Genomic DNA, 22,587 nt, shown 5'->3' with positions numbered 1-22,587 from the left:
ATTTGAATAATTTTAGGCTAGGTGATCTCCCATAACAAACTCTTTTTTGGACTCTTTTTTGTAAGCTCCTGAGTTTGGACTTTCCGGGAGGTTACTTAGCCCAGTACTATTCAAACCCAAGGGCACTTAACCCCAAATATCTCAAAACCCTTAACCGATTGAAAAAAGGGGTGCACTCTTGTTCATAGGCCCTTTCCCTTTATATTTGAACCCCAACAGATTGTTTTTCAAGTCGTTCTCTTTGGTTGTTTACAATCCACCATGCTTCCCTACAAGTTTATGCCCTCATGAACGGAAGCTAAGAGCCGCAACTTTCCCGAGAGCCCTGCTCTCTTGAAAACCTACCCCTCGGGTCGAGCCTAACAAACTCTTTTTTGGACTCAGTCCCAAGGGGTTAAGTATCCTTGGGTTTGATTAGTTTGGATTTGAGCAGTTTTAGGTTAGGTGATCTCCCATTACAAACTCCTTTTTGGACTCAGTCCCAACACTTCTGTAAGCTCCTGAGTTTGGACTTTCCAGGAGGTCACCCAGCCCAGTACTATTCAAACCCAAAGACGCTTAACCCCAAATATCCCAAGACCCTTAACCGATTGGAAAAAAAGGTGCACTTTTGTTCATAGGCCCTTTCCCTTTATATTTGAACCCTAATGAATCGTTTCTCAAGTTATTCTTTTTGGTTGCTTACAATCCACCACACTTCCTTACAAGTTCATGCCCTTGTGAATGGAAGTTGAGAGCCGCAACTCTCCTAAGAGCCCTGCTCTCTTGAAACCTTACCCCTTGGGTCGAGCCCCGCAGAAGAAAACTGGACCAGCCAGATGTCAATCAACATATGGTGTAATCCCCTAGCTATCCAACAGAGTCGAACTTGAGACCCCTTTGATACCAAATGTAAGCTCTTGAGTTTGGACTTCCCAGGAGGTCACCTAACCTAGTATTATTCAAACCCAATGACGTTTAACCCCAAATATCCCAAAACCCTTAATTGTTTGGAAAAAGGGGTGCACTTTTGTTTATGGGCCTTTTCCCTCTATATTTGAACCCCAATGGATCATCTCTCAAGTTTTTTTTTTTTTGTTGCTTACAATTTCCTTGTGTTATGACACTTGCCATTAGTTCATTTTGTGTCCTTTTCTAGAGACTCGCTTATTGATTGTTTTGTGCTTGTGTCAAGACAACTACCATATGTCGGTCCTTTGCCATATGTCAGTCCCTCTTATGTCCCTTTTTAGAGACTCATTTATTGATTGCTTTATGCTCGTTTCATGATACTTACCATATGTCAATCTCTCTTGTATCCTTTATTAATTGCTTTATTGAAATATATGTATACATTACCCCATGTCCCATAGGGACTAAAACAATATCAAAAGTGCACTCTCACAAGGTGAAATTAGTGCCACTCTTAAGCAGTCTGCCCTTCCTAGGTGTCTCTACCACAAAACTTAGGGCTAACTGCTATGCTTCATAACACATAAAACCCACTATAGAGCACTCCACCACCAACATGCCTCTAGTGTGAAAACAATGTCCAATCACAATATAACTCTAGCTTGTAGATCATTTGTAATGTGTGAATTTCTTCCAACTTATGGTCAAAGTGTGCTACCCTACCTCCTACATAAAATAAATGCACTAGCCCATCTTCAAAAGAGTCTTACTCTTGCCATAGGGATTAAAGAATTTATATAAACCTCTACTAAAACAAGTGCTCTTATAGATTTATCATTTAAAAAGAAATATATGGATCTATTATATATATAACATCGAATCACCTTTGTTGGCCACTAGCCTCAATCATGATAGCAATCCTTACCACCAGATCCAAAAATCCTCCTTTCTTAATCATCCTCAAAGTGAAACACTATATATAATCTTCCAAAAAAACTCCAAAAAGTAAAAAAAAAATTCAAGTCCCAACCTCTAAATCACCCTTATAGTAACATTTAGCTCCACCAATCCTTGATTGTTATTGTCTCCATCACAAGATAAACAAAATTGCATAAATCTTGGCAAAGAGCTCCATTTTTAGAGTCTTCGCAACTATCCATCCATCATCGAAATAACTTAAAAGCCTCCTAAAACTATAACAATCCACCATTGCCAGCCCTAGAAGCCCTAGCTGCCAAGGGAGCTCTAGTTGCCAAGGGAACTCTAGCCCTAAAGTAGGGGAATCCACCCTCCTAACTGCCAAGAATTGCCGTATAAGAACCTTAATTTTAGAGTGTGAGCTCCAAATCTTCTAAACCTTGGATCTAAATAAGGTGCTACTAGGAGTGCTTCTCACCACTGCCTAGATGCCAACTATGAAGTTGAGTCAAGAAAAAGAGCAAAAACCAAATTATAGAAGCGAAAAAAGGATTGCAATTTTCTTAAGTAAATTGTTTATTGTCTTCAATTCATAATACTTATGCCCTTTCTTGTTTTTAAATGCACGAATGACAATTCCATTGTTGGGTTGCAAGCAAAAGGACTTTGGCTTATCATCACAATCACTATATGTTTAAGGTCCCACTTTAATCTTGAGAGATCTTTCATAACCTTTTTCCCTTCAACTTCCTTGGTCAAGCACAAATCTTTATAGAGATGATAGCAAAGAGATTCTTAGTTGGGTTGAGCTTGTCCAAAATCTTATTTGCATATGGCTTTATTACTCGAGTAAAACCCATAATCTTGTATATTTTACTCATCTCTTTTAAAAAGTCATCCACACCCAGCCTCTTTGCCACAAGGTAGTGCTATAATGGAATAATTTTCCCATTGAAAAACTTGAGGGATATTGTGGCCTTATGGGCATGGATTAGTGTCTCATTCATGTTCAACACAAGCATGGGTTTCTTCTCTAAATTTGGTGGCAGCAGCAAAGAATCATTTAACAACTTCACCTTTTTGTTCTTCTCTTTGGTGGTGATGTCAAGCATCGCAAAACTCCACTCCCCATATTCCCACGGCCTCTTCATAGCTATGAAGAAAGATAGAAAGAATATGAGCCCTAACTTAATAGTAACAAATCTTTATAAATCAAGTTAATACACTTCCATAATTCTAGCCAAACAGTACATAGAAATTTGACTGTAACGCCAAGAGTCTCTGAGTAACTTGAGCTCCACGCTCGAGATCCTTGTGGATTTGCTAGCAAGCAGCCAACAGCAAGACCCAAGCAACACTCTTGGAATGGATGAGCTCCTTAGCCTTGTCTAGCTCTTCGGCCCTTATAAACGCATCAACAATCTATAGTAGTGTTCTCCCATGGGTTTGATTCCATAGTCTTGAATCATCAACTGGAAGTAGTCTCAAGAGATCTTCACCACACTCAAGTGGTAGCACGCTGCAATTATAACCATCGCACTTTAGAATCTTAATATAGACTTTTCATGTCAATTTCCTAGGTGTTTTTAACACTTTCTATTGCATATATGGTGCAAACTCTACTTCCCCATCCTAAAGAGTTCTTTATTGGAGAACACCATCGCCCTCTCTTTCATTTCATGTTGTCCATAGCTCTATCATTTGGTTCATTATTGCTTCATTTGTTGAAGCTTTCACCTTTTTTCAAATTAGAGCACTTAAGAATCTTATCCTTAGAAATTTAGTATCTATTAACATCCATCACATAATGGTTTATCACCTACCTTATCATTTTGAATTCCCTCATACAATTACTAAAATTCATTTTTGGCCACTAATCTTTTGCTTTTATCCTTTAATTATTGCATTAGGCATTATAAGATTGCTACCTTTATCCTTGGGGTATTCATTTTTGTTCTATAACAAAGGCTTTATTTTACTAAGCCCCAAATGTATTCACCCCTAATAAGTCTCATTAATATTTTATGCTATAGACATTATTTATAGCCCAATTTTGCAATCTTCCCATATATCCATCTTTAGAGACTACTTTATTAGACCCACAATACCATTATATTGTTATAAATCATTCACTTAGGTGTCTTTCCCACTTAATCTCTTTGACCAAGTCATAGTATATTATTTGTTCAAATTACCACTTTGAACTAGAAACCTAGATTATATACTTTTCCCATATAGACATCTCAACATATTTACTAAAATATACTAAATCTACCCGACTTTTGAGTTGTTAATCATGACCTCAAAGGCATCCTTCACACTTGGAAGTGCACCCAAGCTAACCCTTCCGGCCAAGGGTCTATAACAACTAAAAATTAATATCCCCATCCCATTCACCATGCATTCAATGCCACTTACACTAGAATATTCAAGTTAGATATACCGAACTTTCATACCAAACACACTAACCAAAAATCACGACTTTGGGGTGATAGTGTGCCCAAGCCAACCTCCTTATTAAGAGTCCATAACCACCAAAGATTGAATGTCCTTATATTCTAAACCATCATTATGCTCTAGTGGGTTTGGACTTGAACTTAAATATTAGAATGTTGGTCGTCCCTTTCAAGTTGTGAGAGGTGATATATTGTTGTCAACAAGGGACAAACAAGCCATGCCAATAGTGATGGATAACAAAGTTAAGAGCAGAATTCAAGTAGTACGGCAAGTCCTAAAGCAATTAGTAGTGGTTCAATTGAAGGCCACACTTGAGGGGGACAATATCCTCAATTAGTGTAGACAACAACTCATTAAAGATTTAGATTAAAATCTTGTATGGCACAAAGAGCTTCTTCTCGTTTGAAATCAAGAAAGTGCGAGATGATCTCATGACTAGCAAGGAAGAGATTAGTAGGAAGATCCCTAAGCTATGGAGGAAGTGGATCAAGCAAGGAGTTGAGGTGAATCAGGTGGTGGATAACACACTTGCTTTCTAAAAATTACTGATATAAGAAAAAGTCAAGGCCATCTCTTAGTTGGTGGTGAACAACAGGTTAGTAGTGGGACAATGGTTCTAAGAGGAAGCATGCCAAAGATGCAAGGAGTGTGGCAAACTAAAGACAGTGCAACATGCTTTGTAAGACTATGATGTGGTAAGAGAGGTATGGTAATAGATTCTTAAAGTGATATAAGAATTAAAAAACATTCCGAAATTTGAGGGTAGGAGTGGGGATGTTCTCCACTGGTTTGAAAAAGCACAATGTCCAGCCACTGGTTCAGCTTAAAAATGTTTTTGGTCTCAAGGTCGATACAAATGGAGCATGCAAATCAAATGGGACATGACAAGGGCTGAAGTTGATATGTTGGTATAGAGGGTGATGGGCCATGAGTGCCGGTCTATAGAAGATGATAGTCACCAATCTCAGATGATCACCTTGTCTGATATCAGTGCATTTGATTATTACTTTTCTTATATGCTGAAAGTCGAGAAGGCTTCAAGGTTAAAAAGCAAGGAAGTGGCAGCATGCAAGGATCATAGTATGCTCAAGTCATCACCAACTCAGCCAATTCAGATCGGGGATGGACCTCAAGAGCTAGCTGGTCATCAACTTTCCATGGGTGTGGTGCCAATAGCTGAGTTGGAAGCAGGAAATTATCCCATATTTTTTTAAGGTTGCTGATCTTCCACACAAGGAGACTTCCGCTCATTCTCAAGTAGATTTAGATTATTTTGGAACAGGCAAAGAATCATTATCATTTTGATAGAAATGAGTGAGGATATTTGCAATGGTGGCATCATCTTGTAGTGGTCCATCTTCATTATGCCTAAAAGAGTTGGCGAAACAAAGTTGACTAGAGGAGTGGAGGATCAAGTCGCTTTTGTGTTTCGGCAGAGTGGTTGATGGAGAGATTTGTAGTGGCATCCTTCTGACTCTATTCTACATTTGGCTCAAGAAGGAGACTTGGACATCAATATAATCCAAAGGAGACGACCACATCCACTTCTACTCCAAGATTAGGTATAGTTGAGATGCAAATATCACATAGAGTAGCTTATTGAGAGGGTGGTACACCCAGTTTTTGTATTAGTCCCATTGGGATACGGGAATGTACATATATGTTTATTGAAACCAAGTATTAAATAGTTGGGACTTGAATTTAACTTCTGTATATGCATTTATATACAACATTTATACATGTGCTATAGATCACAGTTTTTTCAAGCTTCCAAGTCTTTTCACTTGATAAGTTAGTTAATTAACTTGTGATTATGTATGAACTCCTCTATGTTTAGCTTTATGGGCCACCCCTCTTAAAGTTAACACCTTTAATTAGGGTTTTTGTTCCTTCAACTTGCCATAGCATAATATGGTTCAATGCATAAGCGTGAAAGTCCTTAAATATCGACAAATAAAGCCATCTCTTTGAATATGTGGGAAATATTTCCTCAATCTTGATAGCCTCACCTTGAGAAAGAAATTGAAGAGGTAAAATTGTTTATTGTTGTCTCTGGTGTCCTATTGATGGCTTTCAAGTGCAAGTTTTTAATCCGTACAGAAGAGTTGTCATTTTTCTATATACTAACTTACCTAGAATTGTCTTTAGAATTTTAAAAGGATTTCATTAAGGCTTCTTCTTTCATAAGCTTCATATCTACTATCTAGTCTAACATAAACAATTCCATTTTTAGACTTTATGACACCATTATTATAAATAGTGAGACCCTTAAGTACTTACTTGATTCCCCTGCATAATTATTTTAGGTTATGTTTATTGATTTCTATAGTTCAATTTTATCCATTTGCTACTTGGTTTTAATTTTATACATTCCCTTCATTTATTCTTCTCTATGCTAGAAGGGTAGCTTTACACTTATTACCATATTTTAACAAGTATTTTTAAGGATGAACTTACTCAATGACTTAAGGAATGGTTCCTCAATTTAAATATACTCACCTTGTAATTCCAACATCAAGATTAACATTTGCTACTCATGAGCTATTATATATGCGTTACTAATCATGCCAAAATCTTTTTTGCCCTATCCATTATAAATAGACCATCTTGTAGCACACTTGAATTTGGAACTAAACTCTTTCATGACATGTTATTCAACCTTGAACTTGAATAACATTTCTTATCCATTTTCTCTAAAGATTTAATCTCTTGAGCATTATTTAATCTCTTCATGATATCAAATAATATTTTTTTAGTGTTTTAAGGTGTTTATATGTTTCAATAATGGATTTCTTAGACAATAAACATTTCTTGTTATAATACCGATTCATTATATTGCAATATAAGCACATTATCTTTTAAGAGATGTATTGACTCTATTGGTTGATTAAAGGAGTCACACTATATGTTTAAACTGCCATTTGATAAGTCCAATTTACCTCTAGCAATAAATTTTCAAGGTGATGCAAGAATTAGAAAATGTTCTAGAATTTAAGTCTAGGAGTAAAGATGTTCTCGACTAGTTCAAAGGAGCAAAAAGTCTGGCCATTAGTTCAGCTTGAAAACATATTCAGTGTCAAGGATGACATGGATGGAGTATGTAAGTCCAATGGGATGTGATAAGAGCTAAAGTCATATGTTGGTTTGAGAGGTGATGAACCATGGAGTGCTAGTATATCTCAAGAGCAACCATTTTAGGGATTTGGAAAGACACTTCAGTTTTTGCTACAAATTTAATCACATTTTAGATCTAATACATCTATAAGTGCCTCAATATTGCTTTCTTTTAAAAAGTCACATTATGTCTTGATAAAAACCCTTATATATTGAGTTTAATCCCTCTATATCATTATATGATGATAAAATATTGCTAGGCATCAATTTTGCCTAAAGGAGTTATTTAACTATACATGTATAAAAGATGAATATAGTTTTTGATAGGCAAAAAATGAACTCTCAGGTTGTATAATGTAAAGTTACACATGTTATCATGTCATGAACAATAAAATATAAGTTCTTCTCTGATTGCATAATAAGAAATTGCAACTCACCAATGCCACAAGCACACCATGATGAGGGGGTTGTGGCTCAAGCTATGTAATTTCACTTGCTACTTCAGCCTCCCCTTCATCACATTGAGCCTTTGCCTTAACCTCCACACAAGAGGGCTCCAACTCATGCTATGGATCCTCTATCTCATATAGAATCTTGACATAGGGCCTTCTCACAAGGAGCCTCCACCTCCTCTTCCATCTCACGTGGAGGAGGAACCTTGTCTTCACACAAGGCTTCTTCATAGGAAGTCTCCAGTAAATTCTCCACCTTCTTCAGCGAAGGCCACTTCCAGCTTTTCCTCCATTTTTATGTGGAGGAGGAACTTCTACTTCCACCTTCACCATACATGGAATTTGCACCACCTCGTTGCTTAGAGTAACTACCTTGTCCACCTTAGAAGCTCCATTCACATCCTTACTTAGATGTTCCATCTCTTCATATGATGGCTTCTCATGTAGAGCTTCATAGTCAGCCATCTCTGTGTTATGTTGTTCCTTGGATGTAGTACCAGCCCATTCTATGGGAATGTTTCTTGTGCAATACCAATTGAGTAAAATGTTTTATTTCTATAACCATGGATATGTGCTTTTGATATGATACAGTGTTACACTCACGTGTAAAACAAAAGCTTGCTTTAATAAGGAAAGACAGTGCTAAAGCTCATGTTGTTATTATTAATGTCAAGATGGTTCTCCAAAAATACCTGTTATGTTAGTAGCTCAAAAAGGAAAAATTGTGCACCTGGCAAAGCTTGTGGCCTTAGCCGTGCTTCTGTCCAAGAGAATCATTTCCAGAGGATGGTGCTCGAGTCAAGAATCCCTTCCAGCCCTGATTCAGGATGGTAGGTAACACAGGGGTTTTCGGCAAGGATTTTTAGCGGCCATTTCGTACAGCTGTGCAAGAACGCACTGGGTTGAAATATTATATCGACAGAAACAGCTTTAGAGATACTTCCACCAAGCAAAAATACTTCATGTCAGCTGTGTACTGGAGGTGGAAAATTAAAATCAGCCCTCCATGGATTCGCAGCTCCCCATGGCCATCGATTTTTCGGAGCAACCATGAGAAGTCTAAGCTAGGAATCGTCTGTACGGTAAGATTGCACGGCTTTTCTACGTCTGAAGCGCCTTAAAGTCCACTCGGCTCTCACCTTGAGGAACTCGGTCACACTGTAGTACCTTTTAAGCTCGTCTTGATCAACAGGAAGCATATTTGTGTGCTCCTTGTCAGTGAACTTGTACACGTCCACCGCTGCAAAGAGAAAATTGAGCCTTGGAACCGATTCAAACCACAGGAAATGGTCTAAGCAGACGGCAAAATCGTGATCCTCCACAATATCCACGTCCTGAGGCTTGCAGATAACAACAGGAACTCGAAGAGCACGGCAGACGGGGATTCGCATACTCATGACAAATGGGTATTTTCCCATCTTGCTGTGGGCACGTATGGCATCCCATCTTTGGCGTCGCTCAATATACGATGGAACACGCTCCTGAAAGCCAAGTGGTGACGCCTGTAGAGAAACGGCCCAAAATGAGAAAAACAAAACAAGGATTTGGTTTCAACTCACCAAAACTTGGCGTTCACTTTCAGGTTCTCTATCAGTGTTTGAACAAGCAAGATTGCAATCTGTGAAAAACCAACGTAATCGATCAGATGCAAAGACATGAGATCTGTAGGAGGCTTACACTGGACATTGCTGAAGGCGTAGTAGACAGGGAGAGTGGATTTGCAGAGCCAAAGCCTCGCGTGTGTTGCGCAGTCGAACAGTGCAAACAAGTGGGAGAGGAATGCCGACTGAGGAGGCCTTTGAGTACAGAGACTAGCCAAAAGACCGCTGCCCTCCTCGTCGTGCATGGCGGAAAACAGTTTCTTGGCCTGTCCAGAGCCAAGGCCACCCCAATTCGCGACTGGCAACTGCGACCCCAGTCGAAAGTACTCGTCCCACTCTTCCTTGCTCAGACTAACAGTCTCCCTGTTGTAGCAGTCCATCACTTCGTCTGCAAGGCAGCGCAACTCACTCACGCATCCAGTTCCAGCCTCGATATGATCCCTTATACAAACCAAAGCGGTGGCACAGTTTGGACCCTGAAGGGAAAAGCTTAGTCGACGAACATCACCATCACCGTCGATTCAGTACCTCAACTCGACTTGGAAAAGAACAAAAGTAACCCGAATGGATGATTTCTGTCACTATGTCAGTGACACTCGTGAAAGTGGGCCTAAAGGTAAATCGTAAAGTTAGACATGGATATGAAGAGTTGCAAGCTTAAGCTTACTCGAGTTGCATGGACTCATATGGCGTCGTCCAAATCCTCTCCACAGTAGCAAACGCCGGGGAATCGTCCTCGAGAAAAGCAGATTCGCCAAGAACCTGGCCGACCAGGACAAGACGATGCAGATTATCGGAGCTCGCCGTATGGAGATGGGCTAGGCAGGCTTGGAACTCTGCGTGATTGTCTGAGAGGCAGCGCGAGATGTAGAGCACCGCCAGCAGATTGAAGAGCTCTGGATCATAGGCAAACGGGAGCCAGCAGTCTGATCTCCACACAGTCATGGCCTCGTGAGCGCACTCGGCCTCGCGAAGATCCTCCTCGGCTAGGCTCACGATTTTAGACATAATCTCGTCCCCGAGGGCTGGAAAATGCACCTCCTGCCGCGCCTTTCGGAGATGGAACAGTGCAGCCCATTCGCCAGCTGATCTCCTCCTCAGCCCCGATCTCGCATCCTTGCACTCCGCCTTTAAAAGCTTCTCCATACCTAATTTGATGTGCCAACACAATTTTCACTCTCTTTTTAAGCCAAACTTAAGAAAATTGTTTGGTGAAAGAAATTTTTACTTCCCAAGGTTCTAATGATTTATAATGATAATATATTCAGATTTCATCTTATAATTATCATTATAGAATGTGTTTTTTTATTCATGCAACTTTACGTGCAACAAATTTTGGTGATAGCATATTAAACTCCTTAAATTCATCAGATATATAATACAAGTAATTTTAAATTTTGAAAAGACAATGGGGCGCCAAATGCGTGTCCTAGGGTTTTGTGTGCTAGAATGAAGAGGAGAAGGAGCGGCGGAGGAGGGCATGGATGCCCTGCCCGATCACATCCTCGTCCAATGCTTGGCGTGGCTGCCGCCGCAGCACCAGGCCGCTGCGCGCCTCGTCTGCCGCCGCTTCCACGATTTGCTCCGCCACGGCCGAGCGCTGCGCTACAGCCTCTGCCGGAGCCGCTTGGAGCCATGGCTATGCGTGCTTGGCGGCGTCCAGGTGAGGGATTTCGCGATTTCGCGATTTCGCGATTTCTGACTAGGGCTCTCCCAATCTACAGGAGAACAAGGGGCATCTTCTAGCTGAGATGTATCATCCTCTAGAGGGCCGCTGGCGCTCGCTGCCGGCGGCGCCTTCTAGCTCCTGCCACAACGTCCCTTGCGTGGCCTTCGGTGGCCGGCTCTATGTCGTGGGTGGCTTCACGGGGAGACCCCAAATGGCCGTCTATGACTTTGAGCACAACGTTTGGGAGGAGGCCGCGGCTATGCTCGAGCCCAGGGAGGCCTTCGCTTGCGGTGTGATAGAGGGAAGGATTTACGTCGCTGGTGGGCTTTGCCGGCACTACTCCACGGAGAATGCCCGACTCAGGTCTGCGGAAGTCTATCACCCAGAGAAGAATTCGTGGCTAAGGCTGCCACCCATGAAAGAGAAGAGAAGCTGCTGTGCTTCGGCTGTCGCTGGTGACAAGCTCTACGTGATCGGTGGCTACAGCACTCCGTTGATCCTCACGTCCGTCGAGGTTTTCGATCCTCGCGAGGGGAGCTGGGAGACTTGCTCGGAGATGCAGGAGCCTTGGATCATAGTTGGCTGTGCGGCGATCGGGCCTTTTATCTACGTGGTCGGTTCCAAGTTCACGGAAATGGATAGGCTGGAGCTCCAAGTTTATGACACTATCCGGGGAGAATGGGAAGACAAGGGAACTATACCGGTTTCCAAGCTTCTTCATGGAGCACGATGCAGCTTGTGGGGCTCCGCGGTCGTTGCAATGGCCGGAAACTTGTACATAGCGGGAGGATCGAGCTCCTACGATGGTGGGGGACTTGATTCTGTCATCGTCTACATTCCTGCGAGGAGAGAATGGATCAGTTTGCCGCAGATGCGTAGCCGAAGGCACGCGTGCGCTGGAGCGGTGATCTATCTCTAGCAGCGGACACACAATTATGGTTCGTTTTCTTTCCTTGCTTCTGGGGTTCTATACTCACGCTACCACTACACAGGTTGGTCGAGATATCTACAAAATTCAAACCTTTAATTATATACAACAGGCAAACACTTCTTTCATACGATCACATCTTTATCTACGAAGTGGTCGTGGTGGATCACAGCTTTATCTACGAAGTGGTGGTGGTGGTGGAGTCTTTGTGTTGAGCACGGTCACGGTGTTTCGGGCTAAGATGCAGCTTGTCCATCATCTTCGCCATCAGTCCTTCCTTCTTCACGTTGTCATCCCGGGGACCTTCTTTATGAACACCGTGGGAGTCTTTATACTCACCTCCACCCTCGTTCTGGCCAGTCGGAGTGTCGTGACGAGCATTTCGTGGCGCTGGAGTGCTCGCAGCACCGGGAGTGGAGTACTGCTCCGCTCCCTTGTAGCTCTCCGGAGGATACATCTCTTCTTGGACAGCCTTCGATGGATCATGAGTTCCAGCAGCGGACTTCTGATAATTCGGATCTCCAGCACCGTACGCAGTTCCAGTTGCATGATCTCCAGCACCGTACTCAGTTCCAGTTCCAGCAGCGGACTTCTGATAATTCGGATCTCCAGCACCGTACTCAGTTCCAGTTCCAGCAGCGGACTTCTGATAATTTGGATCTCCAGCACCGTACGCAGTTCCAGTTGCATGATCTCCAGCACCATACTCAGTTCCAGTTCCAGCACCGGACTTCTGATAATTCGGATCTCCAGCACCGTATGCAGTTCCAGTTGCATGATCTCCAGCACCGTACTCGGTTCCAGTTCCAGGACCAGTCTTCTCTCCGCCATTATAAGTCGTTCCCATCAAACCTCCAGTACCAGGCTCGGCGACGTTCTGTCCACCATAGTGCTGCTGCTCTGGATTATACGTAGTACCCTCGTGACCAGGCTTGCCAACATTCTGGTATCTCGAGGCCTTCTCTTCACCATAAGGTCCAGGACCAGTAGAGTAACTCTCCGGAGTACCAGCGTCAGGACGATTAGAAGGATAGTGGGTCTCTCCAGGTCGATCACTGGTAACAGATGCTTTGGACATACCTGGAGGAGGAGCTGGTCGAGGCCACTTGGTATCATGCTCGCCTTGGAACTTCCCAGCGTAGTCCTCCTCGCCAGGAACAGCACCCCCAGTGGTGGCGTGTCCGGTAGCAGCACCGTATCCAGGCTTCTGCCCAGTCAAGGCGTCCTTCATCTTGCCGACGAATCCAGGACTCTTTGACTGCTGCTCGGGTGGAACTCCAGTCCCCTGGCCAGCAGGAACTCCATGAAGCTGATCGTGAGCTCCTCCAGGTCCCTGGCCAGCAGGAACTCCATGAACTTGATCGTGAGACGAGCTTTTCGGGCCACCACCGACGGCGCCTTTCACCGCGTCCTTCATCTTCTCGCCCATTCCGCGGTGACGCTGGTCGGCCCCGGCTGGAGCAACGTAGCCGGACTCCGTCGTGGAGGCCGAGAAGGGCTCGTGCCCGTGGCCGATGTTGGTGTCGTGCGTCGCCTCGAGGGGATGGTGCTGCTGCTGCTGCCCGGACTGGGGATTTACCGCCTCGGTGTCGCCATATCCTGCGTTCTTACCAAAGTGGACGCCGCGATCTCCAGGAGCTTGCGACGGCCTCTCCGAGCTGGGCTGCCCGAGGTGCCCAACTGCGTCCGAGTGAGCGACGTAGGGGCTGTTCTCCTGCTGATCCATGCCGGATTGATCGCGAATGGGCTGCTCGTAAGACATTGCAATTCTTTCACACGATTCGATTTGGATTTCCTCTCATTTTATACGAAGAAGTGGGACGCGTGCACTTCCATCGCTATCTTTCCAAGTGGCATTTCTCGCCAGTAATAAGACACGTGCCCAGGGCTAGACACGTCAAGGGGTATCGTGGCACCGACACATTCGTAAGCGATAAACACGGGTTTTGCTTAGCGCTAATCAACCAACAGGGGTGTTTAGGGCTTATCAGCATGCAGCAGGCGCTACTGCTCCTCCCCCACGCCGGGCTCGTCGCCGCCGCGCCGCTGCGCGCGCGATCCCAGCTCCAGCACCGGCCCCGAGGTAATCTCTTGAATCTTCTCCAGGCGCATTCTTCTTCTCCGAGGCAATTCACCACTTCTTCGATCCAATTCAAGAATTCCAATGTGTCGTCAATCAAGGCGCAGGCTCAGTATGGAACAAAAGAAGCGTCAGGGTTTGGATCGAGCTACACGACTACTGTGGATGCAGCGGAGATCAACATGCGAAACTTGGTCAGTAAAAATGCCGAATTTTAGTTCTTTCTTTTCTCTAGAAATCGTTTTTCTTGAAGAAGCTTTTCGGAAGTTCTTGTGAAGTTCTAACTCTCCCCTTTTTCTTTCTCTTTTGCAGGTCGCAAAGCGTCTCGAAGAGACTGCTCGCCATTTCAAGACGATGGGATCGCTCGGATTTTGGAGTCAGTTCCTGTGCACTCTAGTCTCCGCGGCAATTCTCGCATTCTCGATCTTTGTTAGCGGGACTGCCACAGCCACTGTGACCAAATATCTCACGGCCGCGGGGATTGCTGTGGGATTTATCTCGGTGTTCCGCTCCTTTGGATACATACGATTGTCTGGAAGGCTAGAAAGCGCTATGAACGATCCCTCAAAGGTAAAAACTTAGTTTTTTTTCTTTTCTTTGTTCGTTTTCTCGTTTAGTTTTTTCCATTCTTTGTTGGTTTTTTACTTTGTTCTTTCCTTTGTTGGTTTACTCGTAAGCTAGCTTTTAACTTCCTGTTTTCGTACAGGCTCCTCCCAGAACGGAGGTCATTGACAAGCTCAAAACCGGGATCATAGTCAACGTTCTCGGCCTAGCGTCAACGGTGGTCGGCTTGCAGGCAACGGTGGGGCTGCTCGTTGCAAAGGCGTTGAACTCCCCGGCAACGCCGTTTTTGCAAGGCCCCTACGCCGGCCAGAGCCCAGTGCTAGCTCTCGACGTCTTCCTCGTCCAGGTATCGTCCTCGCCCATCCGCCTTGAATTCGTCTAGATTTCCGGGCGAGAGAAGAGAGCATTAACTCTCCCGTCTTCACTCTCTCGCGCTTGCATTTTCATTTCATTGCGTCCATTCCATCCATACTGTAAGTTGTCCAGTCCTCCTCTGCCCAGTTCTCAGGGAAAACAGCGAAGAAGAAAGCTGTGCTAATGCTCCGTGCTCTTCTCTCTCTGCTTTGTTTCCAGGCCTGTGCCAACGCGCTCCTCTCTCACTTTCTGGGCCTCGTTTTCAACTTGGAGCTGCTGAGATCGGTGTCGGACAAGCCGCCACCTCCGCAAAAGGTTACGGTCCAGGCTGCGACTTGAGCAGAAAAAAAAAAGGACGAGAAAAAAGGAACGAGAAAGAAAAAACGAGAAGAGAAGAGCCGTACATTTTACACTGAGAAGCGTACGTACGGACGTGTCCCGATCTGGCGGCTGCGGTGGTCCATGCGACGGGCGCCGTCGGATGCGTACGGTGCGTTTGATTGGCCCATGTGGGGGCATGTGCTACTGGCTGGATTGAAATCCCGTGATGCGGCATTTGCGCTTCTTACACTTGTGCGTGTGTTTGTCTTTTGTTGGATTTTTCTATAGTTTTTTTTAAATCTTATAATTCTTTCTTTCTGTGAAAAAGAATAAAAATTGCCAGAAGTTTCAGTAGCTTTGCTGGCTGGGAATCAAAATGCTTATAAATTTTGTGTCTGGAAGTTGGAGATCTGCCTGCGGATCCCGCTTGGTGAATTTACTCCCACGCACTTAACGGAGAAAGCAAAAACAAAAAGAAAAGAATCGCAATTACTCCCACGCATTTAACGGAGAAAGCAAAAAAAACAAAAGAAAAAATATCGGAAGAAAAAAAAGAACCGAAGAAATAGATAAATAAAAATTTTAAAAACTTGCTGCCACAATCCACATGCTGTGAGGCTTGGCCCGTTATCGTTTTCGCGTTTGGTTGGAGGATGGGATGGAAAACCTTTGCTCTTGCTGTTGTTAACTTTGATTGCTCGCTCCTGTCCAATTGATTGATTGATTGATTGAGCTTGGGGCTCGATCGCCCTGGTGGTTCCAGCCTGGGAAATGGAATGCTCTCCTCCACACACATGATCGAAAGAGAGAGAGCGAGTGAATTTAAGCCCATAGCCAGGGAAGCGGTACTCTTTTGGCTTTGCTTTCCCATTGATTAAGCCGCGTCGCGGTCGTTGCCTTTGCGATGCTCTCAATCCACTCCAGCGAGAGAGGAAGTGTGAGATTGAAGGAGGGAAACTCCTCTCTTAATGGACGGGTGTATAAAAAGCCACTCGCGCTTCACTGTTCACGACCGCGAGCCTCGCAAAGATCTTTTATTTTTGTGTGTGTGTGTGCGCTGAATCTTCCCCCCTCCAAGGTTCTCTCGTGTCACTCTAGAATATAGCAAGATCTTTGTTGTTTAATCGGTGGATGTAACTTATATATCGATCGATCGAGGTGAGAGGAATGGAGGAGTACTACGGAAGGAAGTATGCCGGCTATCTCCTCCCTTCCCTGGCCGCGGTGATGAGGAGCTCGTCGAGCTTGAGCGTGGACGAGAGAGATCAGGTGATAAAACTGGTCGCGGATGGATCGCTGGCGGCCACTGCTCGAGGAACTAGCTGCTGCTGGAGTGGAGCTCTGGCTCGCCAGGTTCTTGGAGGAGATCGTCGCCGAGTCCATCGAGCTCGCAGAGCTTCCGGATCATCTAGAGTGTGGAGCTGTGTGTCCAAGAGGAGGAGCCGCGTATGCCTGAGGCGGAGCTTGCGAAAGTCTCGGCGGCAATCATGCGAGATCACGGAGGGCCGCATTGAAGTGCTCAAGGATTTGATTCCCGGAGGCCGGCTCGTGAAGAGCTCGGCGGTGTTGCTCCAGGAGGCGGTGGATTACATGATGTTCTTGGAGGTCCAAGTGGGAGTTTTGAGCTCCTTGGCCGCGGGAGTGATCGATCTATAAGTTGGATTTTTTGTCTCTCTTCGCAAGGAAGAGGAAAGTTGTTCCACTGTTCTTGGGAAGCAAGTTGGTTCTTCTTTGAATCAAAGGAAAAAAAAAAAGAAACTCACCTTTTGTAACTTGTTAAAAGTCAAAAGGGTGAAAAGGCCGGCGCCCAAATTTTTTTTTAGGGCTCCTCGTTCCAAGCGATGGCGGCGACGGCAATGGCCGCGCTAGCGGCGGCGGCGGCGGGGGCATCGCCCCAGCTGCGCTTCATGAGCGCCGCGCAGCTACTGGCCCTGCGCGGATCGCCGGACGTAGCGATCATCGATGTCCGGTAAGAAGGAAATGCGTAGCGATTTTTCACGCATTGCAGAGCCCTTGAGAGATCTCTCCTTCCTTTCCCAGGGACGAGGATGAGCGAGCCTACGACGGCCACATAGCTGGCTCCCTCCACTGCGAGAGTCACAGTTTCCAAGACGATCTGCCGCGACTGCTGCAAGATTTGAGCCGCCACAAGACGGTCGTTTTCCACTGTGCCTTGAGCCAGGTATAATTCACATCTCTTTCCACGGAAGATCTAGCAGGAAGAACTACTTTCTAGCTCAACTATTCTCATCCACTGCTACTAGACTAGATATTCTTCCTTCTAAAGTTCTTTCTTTTTTCTCTTCGGGATTGGTGATTCTCATGTTTGGATTGGATAATCAGGTTCGCGGACCAAAGTGTGCCAAGGCTTTCCTCCACTCGATTTCCAGCAGTGGTGGCGGTCCCGAAGTTTTCGTGCTGGAGAGAGGATTCAATGGCTGGGCTCAATACGGCCACCCGCAGTGCTCCTGCAAGGAGTTGAAGAGATGCATCGCTTTGCTCGAGTGACAAAAACAAATCCAGGCCACCACCAACTTAAAAAACACTCACAGGTGACTTTGAAACTTTACTTCCTCGGGACTATTACTCTTTCGTAGATGATCTTCGATCGGATCGAGAAGCCAAAAAAGCAAAACAGGATGGAGGCCAAGGGGGAGGGATCGCTCGATTGAATCTATGGCTCGTCAAATCAGCAAAACCTGTAATCATGTGGAGCAAAAGTTTAGTTTTGGCAATGCTATGATGCAAATCCTTTGGCACGCCTTGTTTGTGTGAGTGCTGGCTTAACTTTTATAAAGCTCGCTCGCTCGCTTTCTCTTTCTTTGTGTAATTTTCCTTTCTTTTTTCGCTCTTTGTTTCTTTCCGTGTACGGTGGATCACCTGAAATCATGAGAAGAACTACAAGTCAAGTTTACGAAGAACAAGAAGCGCGACTTCGCAGTTTTAGCAAGAAAAACGCAATCACTCACCTCTTGCGCTTGTTTTTTAGAGACGTGGACGAGGATGGATTGCTGTGCCAGTTTCGCTTCCTCTGGTTTATAAACCAATTGTTGATCTGCTTGAGCTCCAATCCGGTCTCCTGGACAAGACGTGCCTTGTCATCTTCCTGGAAGAACGCGTAGAAATTAGAAGGCGAAAAAAAAATAAGCATAAACGATTCCATGCTTCTTCTTTCTTTCGGTTGTGGATCCAAAATCTATCAATCTTGTCAATAGAGGCTCGCTTGTAGAAGCAAGCGTATGGGCGTAGAAAAGAAGAACTTACGGATGGATACGGCCATTTGGAGTGTGCATGCCACCACGTCTTGAGCACGGACGTTGTATCGCCTGGAAGCTTTCCGGCCCTGCGCTTTCGAAGAATCTCCTCGCGTACGTCGTTGATCTTAGCCTTGTATCCCTGCGTGGTCATCAAAATTCGATTTTGTCACTCCAGAAAACCAAAGGGAGTTTGTGTCGCTTTACCTGTTTTAACTCGATCTTGAGCTCGTGTCTGACGCGCTCCATGAGAGTCCGCTCTGTCTCGGTGGGGATGAGGGGCCCAAAGCCTGTGAAATCGTGGCCGTCCATCCCCGCGTCGTAGTAGCCGGAATCACTGTCGGCTTGCTGATCGTCCTCGTCCTCGGACATTGTCGCGCCAGTTCCCTCGCCGGGAGAAACGCCTGCAAGTTTTGTAGGATAAAAATTAGATTTTTCCTGTTTTTTCCCGCAAGAACCCACTCGACCAAACCAGGAACAGTGGAGAAAGCAGTAGAAAAAGCTGGCAGACGCTCTCACTCGTCTAGAATTCTCTCCCTTGGAGGAGAAAGGAGGAGCTTTTAAGTCATGACTTTGAGTGACTTTGAGTTATGGACGCTTCTTCTTCTTCTTCTTCTTCTTCTTCTTCTTCTTCTTCTCTTTGCCTTGAAGAAAAAGGAGGGAAGGATTGTCCTGACTGACTTACTTTTTGACAAACGATCATAAGAAAACTGGAAAAGGAGGGAAAAAAAAAAAAAACCTCTCTTTTGGAGCGGCTTGTAAAGTTATGCTTGCCTGTTAGCGTGAACAAGGACTGTTCTAGCTCCCAGCATGCCACGACGGCTTCCATGGCGTGCACACGGACGTGTTGTTGGAGCTGATCCTTGAACGAGCGTAGCAAAGTCACATAGTGTGCCTGATCAGACAAGAAAAAAATATAAAGGAAAAAGAGAGAAAAAAAAAAAAGAAAACACGCAAAAGTGTCGGTCAATGTAAAGTTGCAGGAAACAAAAAGAAAAAAAAAAACGAAAAACACACTAAAACGACAAGAAAACCAAGAGAAAGAACAAGAACAAGAGCACGAGTCTAGCAGCAAATTCCTGGCCTTCGAATGGATTTGTAGGAGAAGAAGAATGCAGTCACTATGCTTCCAGTGTTTCTCTCTCTCACTCTCTCTCAAGTTCACGATCTATCTAGAACTTCTTCTAGAGGGGGCGATCGAGAGAGAACTTACCATGAATTCGTTCACTTCGTCCTTGTCTTTGCTGAGGCCTTGCTCGTTGGCCGCGAGAATGGAATACTTTGCAGCAACCTGGCTGGAATGCGCGAGCTGCGCGTCGATCTTGGGCAGCTGATCCACCGGCGTGGCGGTGCGCAGGCACGAGATGTGTGCCGACAGCAGCTGCTCGTAGAGCGGATGCGTGACCAAGTCCGCCTTGAGCCGCGCGCTCTGCCAGAGCTTGGAATCCATCCCCCCGCCGCCGCCACCTTGCTCCTCCGCCACCATGTCGCCGCCACCCCCGCCGCCACTGTTAGCGGTGTCGCCATGCAAATGCTCCAGAAACCCCTTGGCAGCGGCCGCGGCGGCCGCGGCGGCGTCGTGCGATTGCTCTCCAAGATCCGTGGAAGTCACTTGCGGCTGAGGCATTGCCAACCACTGACTGTAATTCGGAGCTCCCGCAGCCGCTACTGGCGATGGCGATGGCTGCCGGGGCATCACTGCGTTGCTCAGCCATGTCGGGCCACTGGGAGCTAGTCCACCTCCACCTCCAGCCTTGTGATTCTTACCGCGCAGCAGTAGCAGCGAGGGATTCCTGCTATCCCCGCCTTGATCATCCTGATCTCCTCCTTCGTCTAGAGCTTGTTCCCGTTGATCCCGGCCGCCTCCATCTTCTTCTCTCCTCCTCCCACCGCCGGCCTCCACAGCTTGCTCCTCCTCGTCGTCCTCGTCCTCCACCCCGCCATCGCCATCGTCGTCGTGCTGGCGAGATCGAGCTCGCGAGACTGTGGCATCAGTGGCGGCTTGATCTTTGGTGCTCCCGGCAGTGGCTATAGTGATCGCGGTGGAGGAGGTAGTGGTACCAGCATGCCTGGTGTCGCTCGCAGCGGCGGTGGAAGCATTAAATCTGGAAGTGGTGGCGCTGGTGGTGGTGGCGGCGGTGGACGCGACCACTGCCTCCTGGAGCTCTGTCAATTGCTGCAGTGACATATTATGGGGCAAGTTGAAAGCCATAGCCTCGGGAACTCTACTTTAAAGGAGAGCTACGCGCACGATTTCCCCGCTACTGGCCGCTCTCCTTGAATTTCTCCCTGTCCTGGCCTTGTGTTCTTCCACACACCTGGGCTCCAAAGAACTACACTTAACGACCCTGTAAGTCTGCCACTGCCATATCCTCTCTCCTTCTTTTCTTCCTTCCTCGTTCTCGTTTTAGCTTTCTGGCCAGAGGCAAGATGGAAGATTGAAAGCCCAGCAGCAGCGTCCAGCAAGAATAAATCGCCGAAAAAATGGACAAGAAAAGAAGAAAATGAGCTAAAGTTGAACTTGAGCTTGGATTTGAGAGAGTGAAGAGAAGCTACCCTCAAATTGCCTGGAGAGATAAGTGGGGATTGATCCTAAAAGGCCGACTGTGCAAGATCTTGCGAGAGAGAAAGCGAGAGAGAGAGAGAGAGAGAGAGAGAGAGAGAGAGAGGAGGAGCTCGGGCTTTGGTCCTCTAGTTATTTGATCTCATCCTCTCCTCCTCCATATTTCTTTGGTGTGTAGTACGAGCTCTAGGTAGTTACTGGAGCCAGCAGCGTATGCCTGTACAAGACATTGGGTCAGACGGCATAGTGTGTGAAGTGACGATCTTCTCTCTCCTCCTTATTTGAAAGCTTCCTAGCTATGGCGCTACGATAGAAAAAGGATAAACAAGAGAGAAGGGAGGAAAGCCAGCAAATTTTTATATGTTTTTGCGGATGGAGGATTTGGACAGGGATGAAATGCGCTCACTCACCTAACCATGGCTGCAAAATCGGAATTTTATTGTGGAGAGTGTTTGTGTTTTCAATCTGTAGAGATATACGAGGGAATTCGCTCGCGCGCGTGCGTGTGAACTTGATACCGCGATTAGCGATCGAGCGAGCGAGCAAGCCTGGGGACTGCAGAGAGAATCGGTGAAAACTTTCAAGGCTGCTAGATTGTGATGGCGAAGAACATATACACGATCTTCTCTCGACACTGTCGTTGATTCCACGCGAGAGCCGGTGAGTGAGTGAGCTCTACCGACGCAAGCAATCTGGGCGCCAAATCTAGACACTAAAACCCACACCGGTGGCGAGTGGAGGGGAGGGGGAATTGCGCAATCACGACTCACGAGCTGGAATTAGCGACGCGATCGAGAGAGAAAGGGAGAGAGAGGGGGAGAGCGGAGAGAATTTGCGCAGATCCCTTCGCGGTGGTGAGATTTGATTGCCCTAAAGGCCGAGGGAGGAGGAAGAAGAAAATGTCTGGCACAGCATTCGAGAGATTATAGCTCCCCCAAGTGAGTGAAGTGAGAATGTGGGCAAAACAAAACAATCCCTCCGTTCGGACCACTTCCGTCTACGTAACAGAGCGAGACTGACGCGAGCTTTGACTTTTCGGCAGAAAGCCCTAAAGAACCGACGTGGCGAAACCCCTACCGTCCAGGGCCGGGAATCAACGGACGGCCGCACATTTGGCGTACGGAGGCTCTTAAACGCCGGATGTGACGGCGACGGCGGGGGTGCCGTCCGACGTGGCGCCCGGTATCTGCCACCTGTCAGTCTGCCCGCGCGTGCCGGCCGGCGGGCTGTCGGTCCGAATCCCCGTCGGAAACCGGGCCGGCAGGTTCCTGCGGCGCAGCCGTACGCCGTGCGCCGTCCGTACTGGTAATGGCTGACCCTTCCATCTTTTTTTCTTTTGCTGCTTTTTCTTCAAGGAATGAGAGGAGGATTTGTTTAAGGCCGGATAGAAGATTGATTGACCGATTGGAGTGATTGATTGA

At 46.0% G+C, this 22,587-nt stretch overlaps 6 protein-coding genes across 8 annotated transcripts; 4 read left to right on the top strand and 2 right to left on the bottom strand.

Annotated features, from left to right (window-relative positions):
* Nucleotides 1-10,891: 10,891 nt before the first annotated feature.
* Nucleotides 10,892-12,166, top strand: LOC9655973 (kelch-like protein 17). Its single transcript, XM_002974071.2, has 3 exons — nucleotides 10,892-11,096; nucleotides 11,158-12,040; nucleotides 12,095-12,166. The coding sequence occupies exons 1-2, from the start codon at nucleotides 10,914-10,916 to the stop codon at nucleotides 12,019-12,021; spliced, it is 1,047 nt and encodes a 348-aa protein (XP_002974117.2). The 5' UTR covers nucleotides 10,892-10,913; the 3' UTR covers nucleotides 12,022-12,040; nucleotides 12,095-12,166.
* Nucleotides 12,108-13,850, bottom strand: LOC9657036 (hornerin). 2 transcript variants are annotated; one of them, XM_024678664.1, is made up of 2 exons: nucleotides 12,691-13,850; nucleotides 12,108-12,549 (listed from the first exon to the last, which is right to left on the bottom strand). In XM_024678664.1, the coding sequence occupies exons 1-2, from the start codon at nucleotides 13,790-13,792 to the stop codon at nucleotides 12,209-12,211; spliced, it is 1,443 nt and encodes a 480-aa protein (XP_024534432.1). In that variant the 5' UTR covers nucleotides 13,793-13,850; the 3' UTR covers nucleotides 12,108-12,208. The 2 variants fall into 2 exon arrangements, with proteins under 2 accessions (XP_024534432.1, XP_024534431.1); XM_024678663.1 differs by having other exon boundaries at nucleotides 12,583-13,849.
* A 99-nt stretch (nucleotides 13,851-13,949) lies between these two features.
* LOC9657035 (protein TIC 21, chloroplastic) lies at nucleotides 13,950-15,667 on the top strand. The gene is made up of 5 exons (XM_002974070.2): nucleotides 13,950-13,956; nucleotides 14,002-14,304; nucleotides 14,423-14,680; nucleotides 14,817-15,020; nucleotides 15,248-15,667. Exons 2-5 carry the CDS (start codon nucleotides 14,023-14,025, stop codon nucleotides 15,365-15,367), a joined length of 864 nt encoding a protein of 287 aa, XP_002974116.2. The 5' UTR covers nucleotides 13,950-13,956; nucleotides 14,002-14,022; the 3' UTR covers nucleotides 15,368-15,667.
* A 331-nt stretch (nucleotides 15,668-15,998) lies between these two features.
* Nucleotides 15,999-17,116, top strand: LOC9657034 (transcription factor IBH1-like 1). Its single transcript, XM_002974069.2, has one exon. It carries the CDS (start codon nucleotides 16,517-16,519, stop codon nucleotides 17,003-17,005), a length of 489 nt encoding a protein of 162 aa, XP_002974115.1. The 5' UTR covers nucleotides 15,999-16,516; the 3' UTR covers nucleotides 17,006-17,116.
* Nucleotides 17,117-17,172: 56 nt separating this feature from the next.
* On the top strand, nucleotides 17,173-18,108 carry LOC9655972 (arsenate reductase 2.2). 2 transcript variants are annotated; one of them, XM_024678665.1, is made up of 4 exons: nucleotides 17,173-17,318; nucleotides 17,390-17,531; nucleotides 17,693-17,901; nucleotides 17,947-18,108. In XM_024678665.1, exons 1-3 carry the CDS (start codon nucleotides 17,191-17,193, stop codon nucleotides 17,855-17,857), a joined length of 435 nt encoding a protein of 144 aa, XP_024534433.1. In that variant the 5' UTR covers nucleotides 17,173-17,190; the 3' UTR covers nucleotides 17,858-17,901; nucleotides 17,947-18,108. The 2 variants fall into 2 exon arrangements, with proteins under 2 accessions (XP_024534433.1, XP_002974114.2); XM_002974068.2 differs by having other exon boundaries at nucleotides 17,693-18,108.
* On the bottom strand, nucleotides 18,060-22,094 carry LOC9655971 (homeobox protein HD1). The gene is made up of 7 exons (XM_002973869.2): nucleotides 21,577-22,094; nucleotides 19,817-21,383; nucleotides 19,378-19,498; nucleotides 18,811-19,007; nucleotides 18,614-18,745; nucleotides 18,319-18,455; nucleotides 18,060-18,229 (listed from the first exon to the last, which is right to left on the bottom strand). The coding sequence occupies exons 2-7, from the start codon at nucleotides 20,813-20,815 to the stop codon at nucleotides 18,226-18,228; spliced, it is 1,590 nt and encodes a 529-aa protein (XP_002973915.2). The 5' UTR covers nucleotides 20,816-21,383; nucleotides 21,577-22,094; the 3' UTR covers nucleotides 18,060-18,225.
* Nucleotides 22,095-22,587: the final 493 nt, after the last annotated feature.

The sequence above is a fragment of the Selaginella moellendorffii genome, unplaced genomic scaffold (genome assembly GCF_000143415.4).
Source record: "Selaginella moellendorffii unplaced genomic scaffold, v1.0 SELMOscaffold_23, whole genome shotgun sequence".
NCBI lineage: Eukaryota > Viridiplantae > Streptophyta > Lycopodiopsida > Selaginellales > Selaginellaceae > Selaginella > Selaginella moellendorffii.
Note: the sequence above shows the minus strand (reverse complement) of the source record. Positions and strands in the feature narration are given on the sequence as shown.

What these genes read in the sequence shown, in the direction of transcription:
- LOC9655973 (XM_002974071.2), top strand. Translation starts at nt 10,914, where the DNA reads ATGGATGCCCTGCCCGATCACATCCTCGTCCAATGCTTGGCGTGGCTG. An exon ending in GCGTGCTTGGCGGCGTCCAG is followed by an intron (nt 11,097 to 11,157) that starts GTGAGGGATTTC and finishes CCCAATCTACAG; the next exon opens with GAGAACAAGGGGCATCTTCT.
- LOC9657036 (XM_024678663.1), bottom strand. Translation starts at nt 13,792, where the DNA reads ATGTCTTACGAGCAGCCCATTCGCGATCAATCCGGCATGGATCAGCAG. An exon ending in AACTGAGTACGGTGCTGGAG is followed by an intron (nt 12,550 to 12,582) that starts ATCATGCAACTG and finishes ACGGTGCTGGAG; the next exon opens with ATCCGAATTATCAGAAGTCC.
- LOC9657035 (XM_002974070.2), top strand. Translation starts at nt 14,023, where the DNA reads ATGCAGCAGGCGCTACTGCTCCTCCCCCACGCCGGGCTCGTCGCCGCC. An exon ending in AGATCAACATGCGAAACTTG is followed by an intron (nt 14,305 to 14,422) that starts GTCAGTAAAAAT and finishes TCTCTTTTGCAG; the next exon opens with GTCGCAAAGCGTCTCGAAGA. An exon ending in TCGACGTCTTCCTCGTCCAG is followed by an intron (nt 15,021 to 15,247) that starts GTATCGTCCTCG and finishes CTTTGTTTCCAG; the next exon opens with GCCTGTGCCAACGCGCTCCT.
- LOC9657034 (XM_002974069.2), top strand. Translation starts at nt 16,517, where the DNA reads ATGGAGGAGTACTACGGAAGGAAGTATGCCGGCTATCTCCTCCCTTCC.
- LOC9655972 (XM_024678665.1), top strand. Translation starts at nt 17,191, where the DNA reads ATGGCGGCGACGGCAATGGCCGCGCTAGCGGCGGCGGCGGCGGGGGCA. An exon ending in GTAGCGATCATCGATGTCCG is followed by an intron (nt 17,319 to 17,389) that starts GTAAGAAGGAAA and finishes TTCCTTTCCCAG; the next exon opens with GGACGAGGATGAGCGAGCCT. An exon ending in TCCACTGTGCCTTGAGCCAG is followed by an intron (nt 17,532 to 17,692) that starts GTATAATTCACA and finishes TTGGATAATCAG; the next exon opens with GTTCGCGGACCAAAGTGTGC.
- LOC9655971 (XM_002973869.2), bottom strand. Translation starts at nt 20,815, where the DNA reads ATGGCTTTCAACTTGCCCCATAATATGTCACTGCAGCAATTGACAGAG. An exon ending in GTCCTTGTTCACGCTAACAG is followed by an intron (nt 19,008 to 19,377) that starts GCAAGCATAACT and finishes CAAAACTTGCAG; the next exon opens with GCGTTTCTCCCGGCGAGGGA. An exon ending in TCAAGATCGAGTTAAAACAG is followed by an intron (nt 18,746 to 18,810) that starts GTAAAGCGACAC and finishes ATGACCACGCAG; the next exon opens with GGATACAAGGCTAAGATCAA.